General features: G+C 43.2%; 1 protein-coding gene across 8 annotated transcripts in view; it reads right to left on the bottom strand.

Annotated features, from left to right (window-relative positions):
* The window catches only part of KCNMA1 (potassium calcium-activated channel subfamily M alpha 1), a 748,269-nt gene that overhangs the window by 69,481 nt on the left and 658,308 nt on the right, over positions 1–20,480 (bottom strand). For all 8 annotated transcript variants that reach the window (XM_065922697.1, XM_065922687.1, XM_065922690.1 and 5 more), the window contains 3 exons: positions 18,457–18,580; positions 13,041–13,265; positions 9,042–9,234 (listed from right to left, as the gene is read on the bottom strand). In XM_065922697.1, coding sequence (XP_065778769.1) covers positions 9,042–9,234; positions 13,041–13,265; positions 18,457–18,580 — 542 coding nt within the window. The remainder of the gene's footprint in view (positions 1–9,041; positions 9,235–13,040; positions 13,266–18,456; positions 18,581–20,480) is intronic.

Below are 20,480 nucleotides of genomic sequence, written 5' to 3' on the forward strand. Positions count from 1 at the left end.
CCTGCTGGTGTGTTTATGTAAGTCCATTATAATTTTTTTAAACTTGTGGCTATAAGAAGGCATAAAACATAAACAAATTTATTTAGAGGGAAATAGGAGTGGACATTCGTTCCGAGTTTGAGACACATGCTCCTCCCTCCTCAAGGACATTGAGAACTCAGCTCAGTTTGTGACTCTCTGGCTTCTACCAATGGCTCCCTCTGTCCTTTCTAAGATGGTCCTCAGATTTCTGTGTTTCAGCTTGCTTTCAGGATCCTCTCCCCTGAGGCTCTTCTCCCCTCCTAGAACATGAGCAAGGGGGTAGATCTCTAAGTGTCACCCTCTCCTGGATTTAGGATTTCATTTCCACCCACCTTCAGGCCCACCTGGACTATTCCATTGAGTCCATGCAGAAATGAATCATAACTGAAACCCAACTCAACCAACTGACCAACCCTGCTTTCTCCTGTAGCCAGTCTCTCCTCTCCACAAGCTTCTTCTTATGCATGGGCCCTGGCTTCCATCACCAGGAAGGAAGCTCACATTCATTCATGGAGTCTGTTTTACCATCTCATCTCACACAAGATTCTCCCCTTCTTTTTCTGATTCAAGGTTCCTGACCTCCTCCTGGAGAACCACTCCTCCTGTGTAGGAACAACTGTTCCTACCCAGTATCTCTGCATCCTCTTCTTTCCGGGCAAAACAATGCTTCATACGGCTGCCAGGTCAATCTCCCTAAAGCTCAGGTCTGATCCCATCACTCTCTTGCTTTGAAATCTTCTGTAGCTCCCTAGTGCCTACTGAATTACTTACAGCTTCCTAACTCACAGACTCATAAAAAATTATTTATAGCTTCCTAAGTAAAATAAAAAAGTTCCTCAATGCTCAACCCACACTTCAGCCTCATGCCTCCCTGCTCCCTGATACATACACTGTGTTCCTGCCAAACTGTACTCTGACTGCTGTCCCTCAAACATGTCCCCCTGTGCCTCTGTCCTGCTTACCTCCATCCTGCTCTCTGGCTACAGCCAGTTCTATTTGTTTCCAACAACTGAAACCCTGTGAATTTTTTTCCAGAGTGTCTCTCAGACCCACTCTCTTTCTCTTCTTGCCACCAATGTTAGCCTTAATAGGTGGTAATTCTCTCACAGGCATCAACCAGCATCCTGAAGAACAGTTGTATATTTGCTAGAAAGTTGCAAAGACCGAGAATGTGCATTATGACTCTTGACTCCTCAAGAGTGCCTGCCATGCACAGTCTGGGTACGTGGCAGATGTTTATTAAATGTTTGTGGGATTGGATTGACAACTTCAGGACAGATAGCATGAATCAGATGAATGCATAGCATATAAGAGGAAGAACAACAAGAGAGGAACCCTAATTTAGCCCAGGCATGAAAATACACCCCCTCCATCTTTTTGAAGAGATCCAGACACTGGGAAAAGCATGCTGCTGGCTTTAAGGTAAGTAATGTTGCTATTTAATAGCTATGTAGTCCTAGATCTCAGCCCTGCCACCTTTCAAAAGCTGTGGTCAAGAACAAGGTCTGTCTACTGCGCAACTAATATCCTTTACTTGTCACTTTGAAACATATGACAGAAACAAGATGACAAACAAGCCAGTTGGGCAGAAGACAGAGCCTGATTGCTCACTGCGTTCCCTCAACCCTTTTTTCCACTTAAGGATTTTCAAGATGGGAAAGCTAATGATCACCCAAAAATATACAAAAAGAAGAATGTAGACCAACAGGTCAAGACAACATGCATACAGGCTTAGTTGCTCTGTTGTGTCCGACTCTTTTCAACCCCAGGGACTCTACCCTGACAGACTCCTCTCTTCATGGAATTTTCCAGGCAGGAAGTATTGGAGTGGGTTGCCATTCCCTTCTCCAGGGATCTTCCCCACCCAGGGTCATATCTGAGTCTCCTGTGTAAACCTGCATTGGCAGGTGGATTCTTTACCATTGAGCTACCCGGGAAGCCCTGTCAAGACAACAGAATTGTTCTAAAGAAACAAAGTGGTTTAAAGGTTAGGATTTCCAGGAAAGCAGGAGATTCAGGTTAAAATGATGACTTAGCTTCCCTAAGCCTCAGTTTCTTCCTCTTTACAATCAAAATGGTAACCTTCTTATTTCATACGCCTCCTCTGAGGACTGACCACCTTGGACAGTGTTTCTCAACCCTAACTGCACCTGGGAAGCATCAGGGAGCTTCAAAAACTCCCGATGCACAGGTTGTACAACCTTCCACCAGCTAAATCACCTGGGTTGCTAAGGGGTAACCCAGGCACTGATATATATTTTTTTTTAACATTTTTCAAGTGATTACAGTGTGCGGTCAAGGCTTGAAACTGGTGCTCTGAGAAATGCCTACTGTTTTGGTTGACAAAATATCTACCACAGAATGGCGGAAATGTTCATAAAGCATAAGCATTATGATGGTTTTTGTTATCAGGGGTGGTGGTGATGGTGGTAGTGATGCTGCTGGTGGTGACCAAGTGATCTTTGCTTTGGGCTCAAAGTCCTTGTGGAGAAGAACTGTTTTCAGGGCATTACCACCAAGCTCTGTTCCGGCTCTGCAAAGAACACTTCATTCTCTGAGGTCATCACATATTCCTCTCGCTATTCAAACCTCCCACCCTTTGGCTCTCCCACTCCTTTACTTCACAATCCTATTCTTTGACCTCACGGGGATTTAGTTCTTGCTTCATTTTTGGCCTCTCTGCCTACAAACCCCCTCTAAATCCAATCATCTCCTTACACGTTTCCCATGATGTCTGCGCTGACCCTTGATTACCATCAGTTCCCTGTCTGAACTGGCCAACTCCTTAACTCCTCAAGGAAGGCCAAGCTGATTGCTTCATAAAGAAAGGAGGAGCCATCAGACAGAAGCTTCTTCCAGCTCCATCTTCCCCATCCAGCCCTCTGACTCAGAGGAACAGGAGTCATTCTTACCCTTTTAAAGGTCACCTGATCTCTCCTGCTTCTCTCTGACTTCCTCTTTATCATTGAACAACTCTGTCGCATAGCTTCAAACTCTCTCCCTCTTTGGAGCTTCACCCTAGTCTTACGTAGCAACAACTATGGCGTATTTTTCCCTTTTCTAAAAACAAAAAGGAATTCCTTTCTTTGAGCTTCTCTGAACTATCCCATTTCCCTCCCTATCTCCATTTGAAAGAGTAATAAAGGGTATCCAATTCTTACCCACCATTAAGGTTTCAGCTGCCTGAATGATGGCTTCTACCAGTAACAAGCTACAGCAGCTGCTCTTGCTAAGCTCATCGGGAACTTCCTGAGGGTCAAATGCACTGCTGTCATTTTTAGGCCCTTGTCTACTTGACTTTTCTGCAGTATCTGACAGTGTTAATCACTGTTTCCTTTCAAATCAGTTCAGCCCAGCAAATTCTTCTGGCATGCCAACGCTGTGTCAGGTCCTGTGCTTAGAGAAACTGGAGATATGAAGATGGGCAAGATAAGGAAGAGGCCTTATTTCTCAGGGAGCCCAGAGTCTACTCAAGAAAACATGTGTAGTGACAAATAATAAGGATACTAGATGGTGGCTCTGGAATTTATTCAACTCCCTTCTCATTTACCTTCACACCACCTACTCTGATTCCCCTAAATCTTTGTCCTCTGCCCTCTCACTGGGTTCTCTTCCTCTGTTTGTCCCTTCAGTGTTGATGTTTCCCAAGGTTCCATATTGACCCCTTTTCTCTTAATTGCCCTGCCTGTCTCCCTGAAAAACATCCATCCTCAAAGCCTATACACTATCACCAATGACCCCCAACTCTATAATTTCAAACCTAACTTTATCCTTATAACTATATGTTCTTATTTCTTGCTGCATATTATCCAGAAAATTTCAACACAAATGAACCAAGACAAAATTTTTACCTTCTCTCCCAAGCCTGTTTCTTCTTCCGGGTCCTTTGCTTAAACACTTTTACATTTACTCAGGGGCCAACCTTGAAATGCATTCCCAATTCCTCATCCACACTTCCTTCCCATCAACCAGTCTTCAATGGCTGTTTTCTCTATTTCAGATCTATCTCAATTTCTGTCATCTTCACAACTAACATCACTAACCTGTCCTGTCAGACCTCATCTGATCCCTTCTAGTCCACTGAAGTATTCTTCTCATGTAGCTCATGCCACCATCTCTTTCCAGCTCTAAACCATGGTCGTGTTTTTGCTATCATCTTTTTAAAAGATAGATTTAATCATCATATTCGTATAAATCCAAATGCTTAGCAAGGCAATAAGCCTATGCTCTAGATCCTCACTGTTCAATATGGTACTCATTTGTGTTCTGGGTGCTATAGTGCCTGACACATAGTGGCCACTCACTTATTCCTCTTTCTTTCACTTAAAACTTACTAGAAGGTTAAGCAGGAAAAAACTATAAATGCTCATTTCATAACTAGATATACATTCATAATAGCAAAAAACTAAAAACAGAACTACCACATAATCTAGCAATGCCACTCCTAGGTATATATCCAAAGAAAACAAAAACACTAATTCAAAAAAATGCATGAATCCCATTGTTCATAGCAGCATTATTTGTAGTACTCAAGATATGGAAGCAACCTAAGCATTCACCAAAACAGGAATGGAGAAGATGTGGCCTACACACACACACACACACACACATACACACACACACATGAACATTAACTATAAAAAAAATTTAATTCTGCCATTTGCAACAACATGGATTGACCTAGAAGGTATCATGCTTAGTGAATAAGTCAAAGACAAAAATAGTATGTTATCACTTACATGTGGAATATAAAAAATAAAATGTGAATGTTTATAACAAAACAGAAACAGACTTAGAGATGTAGAGAACAAAGTAGTGGTTGTCAGTCAAGAGGGGAAAGAGAATAGGATAAGACAGGAATAAGGGATTAACAGACACAAACTACTATGCATAAAATAAATAAGCTATAAGGATACATGGTATGGTACAAGGAATAAAGCCAATATTTTATAATAACTTTAAATTGTGCATAATCTATAAAAATATTGAATCACTATGTTGTACACCTGAAACTAATATAACATTGTAAATCAACTCTTCTTTAACAGCAAAAAACACATAATGGGAAACTCAATCGTATGATCCTTCCTTTCAGGGTCTGACTCAAGCAGCTCTCTGAGAATGGACTCTGCTCACCCTCCACTGCAAGATCAGACTCAGTTCCTATCTTTTAGAACCACAGGGAGAGAGTCTGGCAAGAGCCACTGTTGTACCAGCTGATTTAAATTGAAATGTTTTCCCCAGATAAATGCGTGCTAAATAATACACCAGCTCTCCAGCCAAAGGGAAGTGACAGGCGCTCTGTAAATAAAGGCACTTAGTTGCTGGTAAAGAGCTGTAAAGTGGTTCTGAGCTGATGTTTGCTGACCAGCAAGAAGCGGCTTCACCTGCTTTATATAATTGTCACTGCAGTCTTGCCTGCTGTATATTAAAACTGCATCTCATAGACCCAACTGTCACATCGGATATACCGTCCAGCATGGACTATGCCACCTTTCTCTGTAATTGTTTCTGACAACCAGCCATCACATTTCAGATCTTTTCAGAAAGTATCTGGTCCAGAATCCCTACGCTAGGCCAGTCCTGACACCATGTGGGCTAGAACAGTGACACCAAAAGGGAATGTGAAAAGAGAAGAGGAAAAAGCTTTTGTGAGTCTAGGAGAGCAAATAACATGCAATATCAAGTGTCCGGACACAAATCCCAGGGAAGACTCTGCCTCCTCAATGTTAAGACACATCTTGTTTCATTTCATGTTAGAACAACTTGCCGTAAGGCTGCATGAATACTGTGGCCCCAGAGGACACACATCTGTCCTGGGTCCACAGTTCTGACCTGCTATGTTCTGGAGAGATGGAAACACAGCTCTCAAGGTGAAACAAAGGAATGGATCTCATAAGGACTACAAAATAAAAAGTGATGAAAGTGGGGGCTGGCGATCAACCTCAATCGCTCAGTTGTGTCCAACTCTCTGTAACACCATGGACTATAGTCCACCAGGCTATCCAGTCCATGGGATTTCCCAAGCAAGAATACTGGAGTGGATTGTCATTTTCTTCTCCAGGGGATCTTCCCGACCCAGGGTAATTCCAATCCACTTGGAGCCTGGTCATGCCAAACGCCCAGGTGAAAGGTAACAAAAGTATCTGAGACTAGGGGGCATTCTAGTGGGTCACCGGGGTCTCAAGGAGGGGGAGCAGTTGGAATCTCACTTTGTCCATCTGATTCCATGGACTGGGATGAACCTGAGAAGTGGGCTGTACAGTGAGCAACCAGAGGTGAATTTACAACACTCACCCATCAGGGAGGAGTGACTTCCTATGTTGACAGCCACCACAGGGCCACCGCTTTTAGAAGGTCAGAGTGTCATCACAGGGGAGTGTTAGAAGACCAAGAACAAGAGAGGAGCAGGTAGAATAAGAAAGCAACGGGGAATATGGACTCAGTGAGGCTACAGTTTTGACAGTCCTTCATTAAGAGTTGGATGAAATGCTTGCTGGTTACTGGGGGATGTACACTCCACTCTAGTGCCAACCAGGAGTCTCTGAAGACTACCACCAGCCATAGAGCACATCCGCTGCCTCTTCTGGGATGTGTGTGTGTGTGTGTGTGTTTACACAAAAGAAGAGCCCCTCTTTATTGCAGAACAAAATGAGTTCCCTTATTCTTCCTTCTCTCCTTCCAAGATCTACTTTTCTTGCTTATTGCTGTGATAAAAAAAAAAACAAAAAACAGTAAAGAAGGCTTTTGAGAATTGAGTGAGTATCTGAAGAGGAGAGGGGGAAGCATTTTTTTAAAACTAGTTTGGCCATCAAATAGGATCTGAGAGTCTGGGAAAAGGTTTAAGAGAGCTAAGCGGAACACCGACGTCAGATGCATACGTGACTATACTGTATGTCAAGATTCTAAACTAGGCCCTTGAAAATCATGATTACTGAATTGGGGGGAAACCAGCATGCTCGGGAAAGGGAGTCTTTTCCTGCTCGCCTCCCCCCTAGTTTGGTTCCTTCTCCACCTGAAGGGAGCACTGCCCCTGCTTCTACTTTTTTCCATTCCCTCTGCTAGTTCCTGCCAGGAGAAGAGGGGCATCTAATCGGGTTGGGTAGTGTGTCCACTGGACCCCGTGCTGTTAATGTGAACATTTATTGTACCTTAAAGTAGTGCACACAGCCACCTGGGGATGCTGTTAGGATGCAGATTCTAACCAGGTAGCTCTGGGTGGCATGAGAGGCTGCATTTCTACATGGTCCCTGTGTGATGCCCATGCTAAGGTATGGGTGGGAAGACACACAGTGAAGATCAACTCCTTAAAGGCAGAAACCAAAACATAGCTTGCTTCTTCCTTCTCCAAGAAGGCCAAGTCACGGTTTCCTCTCATCCTGTGTCATCTCAGCTCCGTGAGCAGGGCCATGCAGGAGGCAGGAAAGAGTTTAGGCTCTTTCTTAGGGCCTTGGCACATTGCTCTATCCAGCAGGCATGACTGATCAAATGGAGACCAAGATTTAAACTGGGGGGCAAGGCAAAGGAGGGTGGAGTGGAGAGGCCGAAACCAAGTTACAGGCTGTATCAACCAGGGTATGTACAGAATAGAAGCCACTCTGCTACAGGTATGATGAAAATTAGAGGCTGACACTGCCTAGAAAAGGGCTGGAGGAGCAAAGTCAAAGAGGCCACCATTACCCATTTCACTTGCAGCACCAAGGGGGAAGCTCTCCTGAACGTCACCAGCAGCTGCTGTGAACCTCAGGACCCTCAGGGAAACTCACACCCCAGTCTCCATCTCAAGCGGCAAAGTCAGTGGTTGCCAAAGTTTCAACTGAGAGTGGCTTTCAACCGTACATCTGTTCAAGGTCTGGCTATAACTGCGTCCCAAGAATTAAGGCTTCTTTTTCTCTTCTACCATCTAGACAGGCCCTAGAGTCCCTCTCTCATTGGCAGACTCCAGCCCAGAACCATGCAGGTAAAGGGATTCTAGGAACTATTGTCTTGGCTTCACTGTGATGTTGCAGAGACCTCAGAAGGAGGCAGTGGTGATGCTGAGTTCACAAAAGATAATGTGGCACATAAGCCTAGGCTGCAGGATGGAGCTTTATCATATCACTAAGATGGTGCTTCACAGCCCAATGGCTATAGTTCTCAGGGGCTGTTCATCCTCTACCTTTACTCTTAGGGTGATGGCATTCAGGTCCTCATCAGGCACCCAATGCCACCCATCCAGCAGACCACGTGTGACAATGATTTTCCAGCTCATGACAAACCCACACAGAGGTGTTACTTGGCAGAAAATACTTCCCATCCTATCCTGTCAAGGCCATGATGAGTGAGGTTGTTTGTTGCAGGGTTTTAGCAGTGCTGGTTCTCTGAGACTCCTAGACAACATCTTTACTTGTTACCATCTGCCCAGGATCCCAGAGCAAATGACAAGAAAGACTGGGGCAGAGCAGAGACAGCAGATGTGTCATTTAAAGCCACCGTGCCTCCTACAGAGAATGCTTCCCGGGCTGACAAGTGTCACCTCTTGCTAAATGACTTTGAGTGTCCATATAGTCCTCACTCTCCAGAGACCACCATCCCCTGATCAGCCTATAACAATGCAAAGCTTAACACCCCCATGTAGCTATAACAATGGCAAAGCTTAACCCAGGTCAACGGCAAAAATATGTGTCAGACAGAAACATTGGGAACTGTTTGGCCAGCATCGTTTCAGTGCTCTGACATTTACCTGGCGACCTTGGTCACGAAGCCACTGTTTGGGAAGGCTGAGGGGGTGGTGTTTTAAAAGCTGGATTATTCTCGGGAAGGCAGTCTATTGTGAGTGTGGGTATTCAGGTCTCAAGCCCGCTTCCCGGGCTGGCAAGAAGAGGCAGGAGATGCCCCTTTGAAAGCTGCGGCAGTCACGGCAGGTTTCACTACCAGGCAGGCTGATGTGAGCCTCTTTGAATTACTGAGTGAAGGATATCCCTCTTGCCAGCCCCTGTCCCCTGTAGGCACAGCAGAGAAGTATTACAGGCTGTCCTTACCTTGGGAATTAGCCTGCAAGACCCCGATGCTGTCATCAAACTGCATAGATTTGATGTTGAGTGACGCCAAGATGCATTCCTTGTCCTGCAGCGAAGTATCATCAATATTATTCTGATTGGCTGACAGGATAACGCACATGTCACAGAGGTTGATGTTGACGGCCCTTAAATCAGCCCGACTTAATGGCGTACCCTTTGGCATAGAGGAAAGAGAGAGAGAGAAAAAAAAGGAGAAGCAAAAATGAGACTGAGGGACGAGAGGGAAAGAGGGGCAAAAAAATAAAAACAAATTAAAGATTGAGCCGGAGCTCTGGGAAATTATTTAACAAGTATCTTTTTTATGCCTTGACATTAAGCTGGCCTAACTACATTCAAGGGAATAGGAGCTGTGTGCTAATCTAAAGGGTAGTTGGTGCTGATGGCAGCATTTTAGGCTTGCTCTCAATACTCAATCAAGCTATTACTAACTAACGAGGGAGAGGAATAATGCCAGGGTTCTACATCTTCTTCCTGCCTGGAAATTGTCTTGATTTAAGTAACTGTCCTGTGGCAACCTCTGGCTTTCAGAATGTAACAAAGGGGTGGATTTCAAATGCCTGTTTATTTAATAGCAAGTCACTTCTGTCTCAGGCAAAAAGACAGCAGCTCCGACTAGAATTTCCAAGGCAGCCAAGGGGAAATAGCCAGGGAGCATGGTGTGATGAGGTGGGGCTGAATGCAGCGCTCAATTTGGAGGAGGTGGGAGAGACTGCAATTAACATGCATCTTGCAAAGGGAAGATGGAAGGGCGGGTGAAGCTTCAGGTCATATCATTTTACTGCATATTTTCAGCAAGAGAAAAACAAGGAAGTTGAGTAATTGTCCAAGAACATAGGCATGGTTAAATGCACCATCAGATAGATTTACAGTGGAAGTCTATGTAGTAGGTAAAAGGATTGAAAAGAGTTCTCCATGTAGGTATTGCTTTGGAAGGATCTCAAAGAGAGAGGAACAAGTGAAGCAGACAAACAAAAAACAAGATCTAGACAATTCAGAAAGTATGATTTCATTTATGTAAAAAGAAACCCACAAAATAGAACTATACATGTGTGAATGTATATACAAACTTTCAGAGAGAAAGTTCAGAAAAAGTACAGACTAAATTAATAACAGTAATTACCCCTGGGGAGGGGAATAAGACTGGAAGGAAAAGTTTGTTTTTGACTTTACATACTTATCTCTTGTTTGAATATTTTATAACAAGAATGTATTTGTATATTACTGGAGTAATTAAAAATAAATAAGCTAGTAAACAGATTTTTTGAAATGTCCCATAACGACAGAAAACAATGGGGAAAAAATAAAAACAGATCAAGGAAGGAATGACAGAGAGGTCAGAAATGTAGCCTCTGGTAAAATGTAAGGGTTAGGATTGAAGGAGAGGGGCATGACCCTCACATGCTCTGTGTCCTCATCGAGGGTTATGGCCAAATAATCTGGCCATCCCACGTAAGAAGGCCCACAGGCATCATTTTGGAGTTCACGGCCAGCTACCAGCCTCCCTCATCCTCCAGCCTGAATCCAGCTTCTGATGTGCCTTCATAGAGATCTGAGTTACCTTCAACACACTGAGCCAGTAGGGATAGACTCTGCCAACTGCCTATATCTCTGGATGCCTTCCTCTCGTTCTCCTTCCTGGAAAGAGGCCTTTGAGAATACTAGACTTGGCTGTAGAGATCAAGGCCATCAGCCCTCTTTTTATGACTCAGTGGCAGTAATGATTCTATTCTCAGCCTCCAAAATATTGCTTCAAAGTGGAATTATGGAGGAAGAGGCCTATAGGGTGGGGAAGCTGCTAGTTCCAAGCTCTGGAGCAGGATCTTTTGAGAGAAGAACTCTCCCCTCTTTTCCTGGGGCCTTTGGTGCAAAATAAGTCTGATCAACTTCCTGAATCATTTCACGAATGCATAAGCTTCAGCCGCTTACATCCATATTCTTTTAATTTTCACCTCGCAGAAAATCCAACAGTAATTGTGATATAAGACAATCCCTGTACAGCTGTACACACGATTTCAAAACTCAAGCAGTACAAATGGCATACACAGAAACACTTGGTGTCTCTCTGTGTGCTAAGGTGCTTCAGTCATTTCTGACTCTTTGCGACCCCATGGACCATAGCTCTCCAGGCTCCTCTGTCCATGGGATTCTCCAGATAAGAATACTGGAGTGATTTGCCATGCCCTCCTCCAGGGGATCTTCCTGACTCAGGGACTGAAGCCACACTTCTTAAGTCTCCTGCGTTGGCAGGTGGGTTCTTTACCACTAGCGCCACCCGAGAAGTCCATGTTCTCTGGGATGGCCCTATATGTGGGGCCCTGTTTAAGGAATGAAGTATGTGAAGAAAAAGGTGAGGGCCCATTTTGTACAAATATGCTGTGTTTGAGTGTGCTAAATTTTGGAAGGTTTGAAACAGGAGAAGCTGCAAACAGGAGAACTAGTTCATATACACATAGGCAGATGAGTAGACGTGTACAAGGGCATGAAGAAGGAAGCGCGCACAACAAACATACATACACAGACCCCCAACATATACATGGACTCCTGTATCCCAGAAAACAATAAGCTCTTTACAAAATACTTTTATACCCCAGTCTATTGCTCCCAAGGACATGTAGAAAGGCACATGTAGGAAAAATAATAGTGGAAATGTGTAATCACAACCATCACGTTTCTGAAATTAGCAAGGTATATCTCTGCTTATGCTCTTCTGTATAAGACTATTTGCTTTTCTGCAGGTGACTATTTTTCACCACATGTGTTCATCAAGTCAGTGAGTTTGGGGTCCAGCATCCAGATCTCTATGTTTTTCTCACTTCTTTATATATTTATTGTCTATATTAATTGTCTATTGTACTAGGTATATATAAGGATACATGGTAGCTACAAACGGCATTGCTTGTGGATAGATTTTTATGTCTTCCTTATTGAATTATATTACTTATATATGTATATTTAACAGATACATTTAGTTAATACACTTACTTAAAAACAGATCAAGATAAATTATAATATATTTATAATTATATATATAGAACCCCATTTCTGAGATTCTAGAAGCTAATAACAGAAAAAATGAATTTTAGCTTCAAAAGTGGGGAAAAATCCAGATTTATTGAAATATAGAATCAAATTTGTGTTCCTCAGTTTTAGGGATATGCACTTCCAAGAAAAATGTTTGGAGAATAACTAGCATTTGCATGGATTTGTAGCTTGAAGAACTACAGCAAAGGTTAAAATGTAAAGTGTTCTCCAATTATCTGGGAATTTCTTTATAGAAAATATATTGATTACTAATTAAGGAAGTAGTTAGTTACATGACTGTCAAATCATGCCCTCACATTACATTGTGGAGTCCAAAACTGCTCCTTTTATGTGTTTTATAATCAATTATACCACAGGCACACATGGGCACAGATGTGTACACATGCAATGGCATGGGAACATTACAGGGTTTCTAAACGACTGTGATGGAAGGAGGCGTTGGCCAGCAGAAGGGGTTGGTCCTCTGCACAGCAGAAAGAAAGACTTCTGTTAAATACATTTAGTTAAAAACAGATCAAGATAAAATAAGATTTCTCCAAGCAGTTATAATACCATAAATAAAGTGATATAAATAGTTCCATATGTAAATTCCACTGTAAGCATTATAATATTGCAAAGCACTGCGTTTGGGTAGGTAAGAGAGAAAGTGTTTAAACACTGATATGGTTAATACATTTGATACCAGCTAAACTCCATGTCTGGTGAGTGACTGAACTTGGCTGCAAATTCCTTTTAATAAGGTCTCTCAGGGTTTGGATATTCCTAGACAAAGTGTAGGGGAAGGGCTGAGTCCTCAGGCCCATAACCAGATGAAGAAGCAGAGGCATGATCAAAGCTACAACCATTATATTCATCCGGGATTTCTCTTTTGTGAATAAAAAGGAGAAAAAAGCATTGATAATGTGACCCTGAACTTACAGGCAAGATGGAAACCTTGGGGAAGTTATGTAGTGTCTCCCATTCCCGCTTGAGGTACTCGATGGAACCCACAAACACAATGTGCTTGAGCTCGTGGTAGTGAAAGTTGCTGGCACGGAGTGGCATCACCAGGTTCCGAAGACCAATCAGGGCAGAACTGACATCACCAAAGATGCAGACCACCACGTGGCCACTCAGGACGGTCATGGCAGCTTCACTTCGGGTCTGCCAGAGGGAGAAAAGCACAAGCATTGGAGAGGAGACCTCGTGGGGTTGTGGAAAGGACTAGAAAATCATTCTTGTAAAATAACAAGTAAACAATCACTGAGTGCTTACTATGTACCATTATTTTTTATTCCTTCAATGTTATATTCATGCCATGTGTTAATCACTCAGTCATGTCTGACTCTTTGCAACCCCATGGACTTTAGCTCGCTAGACTCCTCTGCCCATGGGATTCTCCAGGCAAGAACACTGGAGAGGGTAGCCAATCCCTTCTCCAAGGGGATCTTCCTGACCCAGGGATAAAACCTGGGACTCCCACATTGCAGGCAGGTTCTTTACCATCTGAGCCACCAGGGAATATACATCTATAACTCGAGTATATGTATATAAACTATATTGATGTAATAAATATGAAGTCCATGGGGTTGCCAAGAGTCAGACATGACTTCGTGGTTAAACAACAATAAAAATATATATTCATACACATCACTACTTTCTTTTAAAAAAGATTTAAGGAAGATATGCCATACATACAAATGAACAGGATTCAGGGAGAGAAATAAGAAAGAGCAATACTGATGTCATTTGGAAAAGGAAGTCTTAGTTTCCAGGAAAGTGTTGATAAAACTGTTTTCCTTTGTTGCTGAGATGATGATAAAATAGTCAGACTCATGCTGGCCTTGGCTCAAGAGATGAGTTTTGAATTCTAGACTCATCAATGGGATCTCACAGGACATTACCACATCAGAAAGTAGAAAATTATATCCAAAGCCAGGGGCTAGCAAACTATGACTCACAGGCCAAATCTAACCTACTACCTGCTTATCTCTGGCCAGTGAGCAAAGATTGGTTTTTATGTTTGAAAATTGTTGGCAAAAAAATCAAAAGAAAAATATCTCATACTACCTGAAAATTATGTGAAGTTCAAATTCCAAGAAAAGTTTTATCACAACACGGCTGGTCTTACTGATTTAGGTATTGCCGATGGCTGGTATTACATTACAAAGGCAGAGGTGATTAGTTGTGACAGAGACCTTATGGCCAGCAAAGCTAAATTCTTTGTTATATGATCCTTTACAGAGAGAGTTTGCTGACCATTATCTACTGCTGCCTTAGGGTCTCCAAGGACACAACTAGAGTGACCACTTGTGTTAAATCGTCAGAGGAAGACTCCCAAACAACCACGAGAAGGATCATAACAGCAAGAGCAACAGGCCCCCATCTTCCCCCAACTCCAGGCCTGTACTTCACAAAGGAGACAAATGAAAGAATAAAAGCACCCGAGTTAAAGCTTCCCAGGACAATTAAACCGTTAGTCCCTGCTGGCCCCTCTGCTTACTGTGTTCGTGCAAAGAGCAACACGGGAGGCCAGTTGTGGGTCTTTCTCTGCCTCTCTTTCTGGCCCAATGCCTCCCAACTTCCTTTCTTCCTCCCAGTCCACCCACTGCATGTCTGGATGGCCCCATGTGGCTTACAATGCTTTTGGGGAGGCATATTAATGTCCACTGCACATATCAAACTCTGCTCAATTTAATCTCTAAAATTGACCAGTGTATCGATTGTTTAAATGCCAATATTGCAATTCATGACAATGTCAGGGTTATTACAGTAACCCCCAAGGAGAGGAAGAAGCTAGCTTTTACTCCCTGATCGTTAGAATAAAGCAGGGGCTGTCACCATTATTGGTTTCTCTCTGCAACAGTACAGGGACATCTAAGAAGGAGGCCATAAAACATGTCTTATAAGTGGTGACCAAGGAGGAGCCGCTCGGGAGTCACGTCCCCATCACTGCTTCATGGATGAGTGAGTTATCTCGGCTGGATGGAGCATGCTGTCTAGGTACCACTAGCAGAGGGTCAACCTGTCTGTAACGTGCTGTGATGGGACTCCTGATTAATTTTATTTGGCCAGGTCATTTGGGAGGCTAGCTCCCTTCAGGAAGCCTGAGAAACACAAACTGAGTTCAGAATAGGGGCCGGAAATCTAGACGTGGGAGCTAGGGAAAGCACCGATTATCAGAGGAGCCATTCACTGTGCTAATCCCAGGAGCTTAGATCTGGTGTCCAAGGCACCAGATCCTCAGACCAACCAGAGCAGTATCACCTGGAGAACCTGGTAAAGACCCCAATTCCCAGGATGTAGCCCTGGGGAGACTGATTCAGTCAGATATTAGACCCAATGGAGAAACTACTCAGGTGTATCTCCTTTTTCCTATATATTCTTCAAGGCCTAGTCCATGTGGGGCCTTCACAGCCATTAACCCCTTCTGAGCTCAACCTGTTTGTACCTCACAAGACTTCCCTGGCCACTTAAATACATACTAGAGTGAAACAGCGCTTTGTATCTTGTCACGCTTAGCTTTTAATATGTTGTTTCATGGTACATTATATCTTTTAATTAGATGGTCATTTTCTCAAAATTATAGCCATTTCAAATTGTCTAACTCCCAAAGCAGTCAGTGGCCTACATCCACAAACATCCTACAGCCTCATGCAGCTGGCTCTCATAATCATTCTCATCTCTTTGAGAGGGTTATTTGACAGAGGGTTTTTTGGACCACATTGTCTAAACAGCACCTACAAGTCCCTTTCTAGCCCATGCAAATGTGGGTGCTCCGTTGCGTCCAATTCTTGTGACCTCATGGACTGTAGCCCTTCAGGCTCCTTGGTCTGTGGGATTTCCCAGACAAGAATACTGGAGTGGGTTGCCATTTCCTTCTCCAGGGGATCTTCCTGACCCAGGGGCTGAGCCTGTGTCTCTTGCATCTGCTTTATTGGCAGGTGGATTTTTTACCACTATACCACCTGGGAAGCCCCTTCTAGCCCACACTGCTACTATTTTTCAGTCGCTGAGTCCTGTCTGACTCTTTGCAACCCCATGGACTGTAGCACGCTAAGCTTTCCTGTCCTTCACTATCTCCTAGAGTTTGCTCAAACTCATGTCCATTGAGTCAGTGATGCCATCCAACCACCTCATCCTCTGGTTGCCTCCTTTTCTTCCTACCCTCAATCTTTCCCAGCATCAGGGTCTTTCCCAATGCTCTTCACATAAGGTGGCCAAAGTTTTGAAGATTCAGCTTCAGTCTTTCCAATGGATATTCAGGGTTGATTTAGCCCATGACCCCATTTTATTTTCTTCATAGCATTTTATCAATATCTAAAATGTTATTACATAGTCATTGTCTATCTTGAGATCTGGTCTTTGTCCCCACTAGATTACAAGATCTATGAGACCAGCTGTTGTCAGGGGTTGTATCTTTAGCAACAAAGAGCAAGTGTCTAACACATCATAGGTTTGTTACATACGTTTTGTTAAATGATCCTATTTTCAGGTAAGAGAAGTAGTAACTCGCCTCATTAAACTCTTTGGTGCTGGGAGGGTGCTTTGAGTGTCAGCCATGTACTTCTCAGGATTATCTAGGCAAGCCACTGAAAGCTTGCATCCCCAAATGTCAACTCAGCTTCTGACATGCCCCAAGGTGGGCAACACCAGAATGAGTTTATATCCCCAGAGCAAAAGTGGGGCAGATTCAACATCAGAATATAAACAAAAGCAGCAGCTTCGTAATGAGAACCATTTGCACTCCTTGGACAAGGGTTGCTTCCTGAGAATTCTGACTTTCTATGATTTTGTCTGCAACTTTTACACCTCCCAAACAGCCTCCAGCACAGAGCTGTGTTGGTTTGTAATGCTCGATTATAATTAAATTGAGAAGTCACACACATATTCAGATAAAACACAGGGAAAAACCTAGTGGATTAGAGCACAAAGGCATTCTGAGGAACTGGAACCATCCTTTCTTAGGAACGGTGGCCATAACATCAGAAATGATGGGATTTCCCTGGCTGACATAAAGGAGCAGGACTCAGCAATCTGAGGATTAGAAAGCACTAGGGAGGAAGAACCTCTCCGTCTGAACTTCCTGGTTATTAATCCATTTTTCATGGATTAGCAAGACAATACATGGGTAGGAAAGCCGATGTAGGCATAAAACCTTAAGCTGTTAATCGGACAAGTCTAAAGAATAGCATTGCTGCTGCTAAGTCACTTCAGTCGTGTCCGACTCTGTGTGACCCCATAGACGGCAGCCCACCAGGCTCCCCTGTCCCTGGGATTCTCCAGGCAAGAATACTGGAGTGGGTTGCCACTTCCTTCTCCAATGCATGAAAGTAAAAAATGAAAGTGAAGTCGCTCAGTCGTGTCTGACTCTTAGTGACCCCATGGACTGCAGCCTACCAGGCTCCTCCATCCATGGGATTTTCTAGGCAAAAGTACTGGAGTGGGGTGCCATTTCCTTCTCCAATGCATGAAAGTAAAAAATGAAAGTGAAGTCGCTCAGTCGTGTCTGACTCTTAGTGATCACATGGACTGCAGCCTACCAGGCTCCTCCATCCATGGGATTTTCTAGGCAAGAGTACTGGAGTGGGGTGCCATTGCCTTCTCCAAAAGAATAGCATGGATTATTATCTATTCTGACATTCCTGAGACAGACCAGAAGAAGCCCACTGTTGCTACTGAGATGAGTCAACCAAGAAACGGGGCTATGAGCTCCAGCCTTTCCGAGGTGGACCATGGTCATCCTTGTCATCATCAGCAAGTGGGATTTGCCTGCCTACCTTGTGAGCTAAGAAGGATCACAAATATGCAAGTCTATTATCTAGAAAGATACAAGACACTATTATAAACACATGATAATACAAGTAGCATTCAGATTTCTTCATGGCATTTAATATGCAATAAAAATAGGTAAGTTTATGGAGTTGGGTTTTATGTTGGGTTTTAATCCTCACTACAATTCTGTGAGTTAAGGTCATCCTCATCCCATCTTCCTACACATAAGAGACGAAGTGCAAATTCTTCAAGGGACTTATCCAAGGCCACACAGCAAACGCAGAGGCAGGCGCTGGCCTGACAACCTCACCTGCAGGAGTTATGGTACATACTGTCTCCCACGATGGTTTTCACACCCTAAGGTTATGAACCAATACATATTCAGAGGTTGAAAATTCCAGTCTTAGGTCATGCTCTGATAAGAGTTCTAGCTGCTTCAACATATGTCCTGAATATTAATTACCAAAAATAATTAGGGCCAGGAACAAACACCCCACCACCCAGCTAGGAAAACTTCATTCACAGCAAATATAATTTGGGACAGAAGTGGATGGCACAGATTCTGCAACCTGTCACTCACCAGGATGACTTTCTCTATCTCCTTGGGCGCACACCAGTGAAACATCCCAGTAGAGTCATATTTCTTCACATTGGAGTCCATGTTGTCAATCTGATCATTGCCAGGAATTAACAAGGGGTCATGCCTGGGGAGAAAAGTACAGGAAAACTTAAGTGGAAAATGTGATAAATTATAAATGGAAAGTGCCCCCTGAGTTCCATCTCAGGAGATGGGAGAAGCGGAGGAAGCACTTGTCACTGAAGGCCAATCTTTTACTTGCAGAACCCATCCTGTGAAAGATAACTGCCCTGAACCCCCATCACCTCCTGGATGTGCAGGGGATGTGTGTCAGGTAGTAATTCTGCCTTTCTTTCCCATTCCGCTTTCTCTACAATGGACTTCACATCACTTTGCAGATTCAGTCTCCCTTCTTATGGATGTCTCACTCCTCCTATTCTCATTTACCAGCTATCCAGTCTCTCCATGACACACACACATGCACACACCCAAAGGGTTGTTATTAGCATTGGCAATGAAGAGGAAAGAATAGGAATAGAGCCTCATGCTGACTGACTGGCATGAGGATGGAAAGCCAATTACTCGCTCTTTCTGACTACAACTTCTGACGTGATGCTCTTCGCAGTAAAAGCTTTAACAGGCTGCACTTTAAATATTTTAGCAATTTGCCCAATCAGATTTTGCTCTCCCTGGCTGAAGCCCTTTAAAGATTCAGCAGCATGTCACTTCAGAGCAGATTGACTACCAAATGCCCACATCTGGAATACATGATTTCAATACTAAACAACACCCTCTCTCCTTGCCTAGACAACTGTATTTGCACTCACTGTCCAACGATGCACTCCCCCCACCTGCATCTTCACCTCCCAACTGCCACACTCCCTCCATAGATGAGAGCCTCGAGCTCAGAGGCATCTTAATAAACTTGTCTTGAATTCTCAGAGCTACATTCACTTGCTCTTGCCTTATTTACTGGTGGAGAAAAAAGATGTCTCTGTAGAGGCCTCCCCTCCAGCAGACTGGCAGAGCCTTACCAACAACCGTAAGAATTACAATAGAGTCAGGCAGCTCTAACAAGCTTACAGCATAAGAAATATAAATCCTGCATCTTGGGTCTAGATTCTATCTCTGACAGAGATTCTGGACCTCCATTTTGAGGGAGGTATTTTGAGTGTCTACAACAATGACCATGGAAAATTAGGACAGTATCCCAAGGCATAGTTACCTATCTGTACAGTGGAACTATTTCCCTGGAATAATCTCATCAATTTGAAATAGAAAATATAAATAAGTTGAAACTCCAAAAGTTTACTGTAAAGTTATTTTACCTTTTAAACCATCTATTTCAAGCATAAAAGTGAACTTTTAGTTCTTAATATTTCTTCCTCTGAAATTTCTCTGATGTTTCTCATCTGTATGTTTGGAACATAGACAGTGTAATAGCAGTCCCTCTGATATGGTCCAGAGACCTAGAAATGAACATTTAGGATCCCTACCACAGCCCTCCTAGCAGGCCTTCCAATCCCACTTAAAATGGGAAGACTCTCACTGCATTTATTTATTCCTGAGATTTTTCTTTTAGGCTGCACCAAATGACAAATATTGTGCAGGGCAATCCTACAAAGTTATCTTCCATGAACATGCTAGATTACTACAGGAATAGTCATATCTGATCTTAAAAGGAGAAGATCAGCTCGGAATAACATCTCAGTAGCTGGGTTGATGCAAAGTCTGAAGGTGTTGTAAACCAGCAAGTCACCTTTCAAACACTAACTCAGTCAAAAATGCTAAAATAAACAGGCAGTTGCTGATAATAATGGGTTACAGATCATGGCAAGCGAAAACTTGAATATTTTTGTCCTTGAAGAATTTTTAAGAGTTCTATAGATATCCACTACTCACCATAAAGAAGGAGTCTGAGAAAACGAACAGAATAGATTCTTTCTTCCTAGCCCTAGAATGTATTTTAGTTGGAAGAGAGTCTTAACAAATTTTCCCTGAAGATACAGTTTGTTTATTGGTTGGAG

Source organism: Muntiacus reevesi, chromosome 2, assembly GCF_963930625.1.
Source record: "Muntiacus reevesi chromosome 2, mMunRee1.1, whole genome shotgun sequence".
Classification (NCBI taxonomy): domain Eukaryota; kingdom Metazoa; phylum Chordata; class Mammalia; order Artiodactyla; family Cervidae; genus Muntiacus; species Muntiacus reevesi.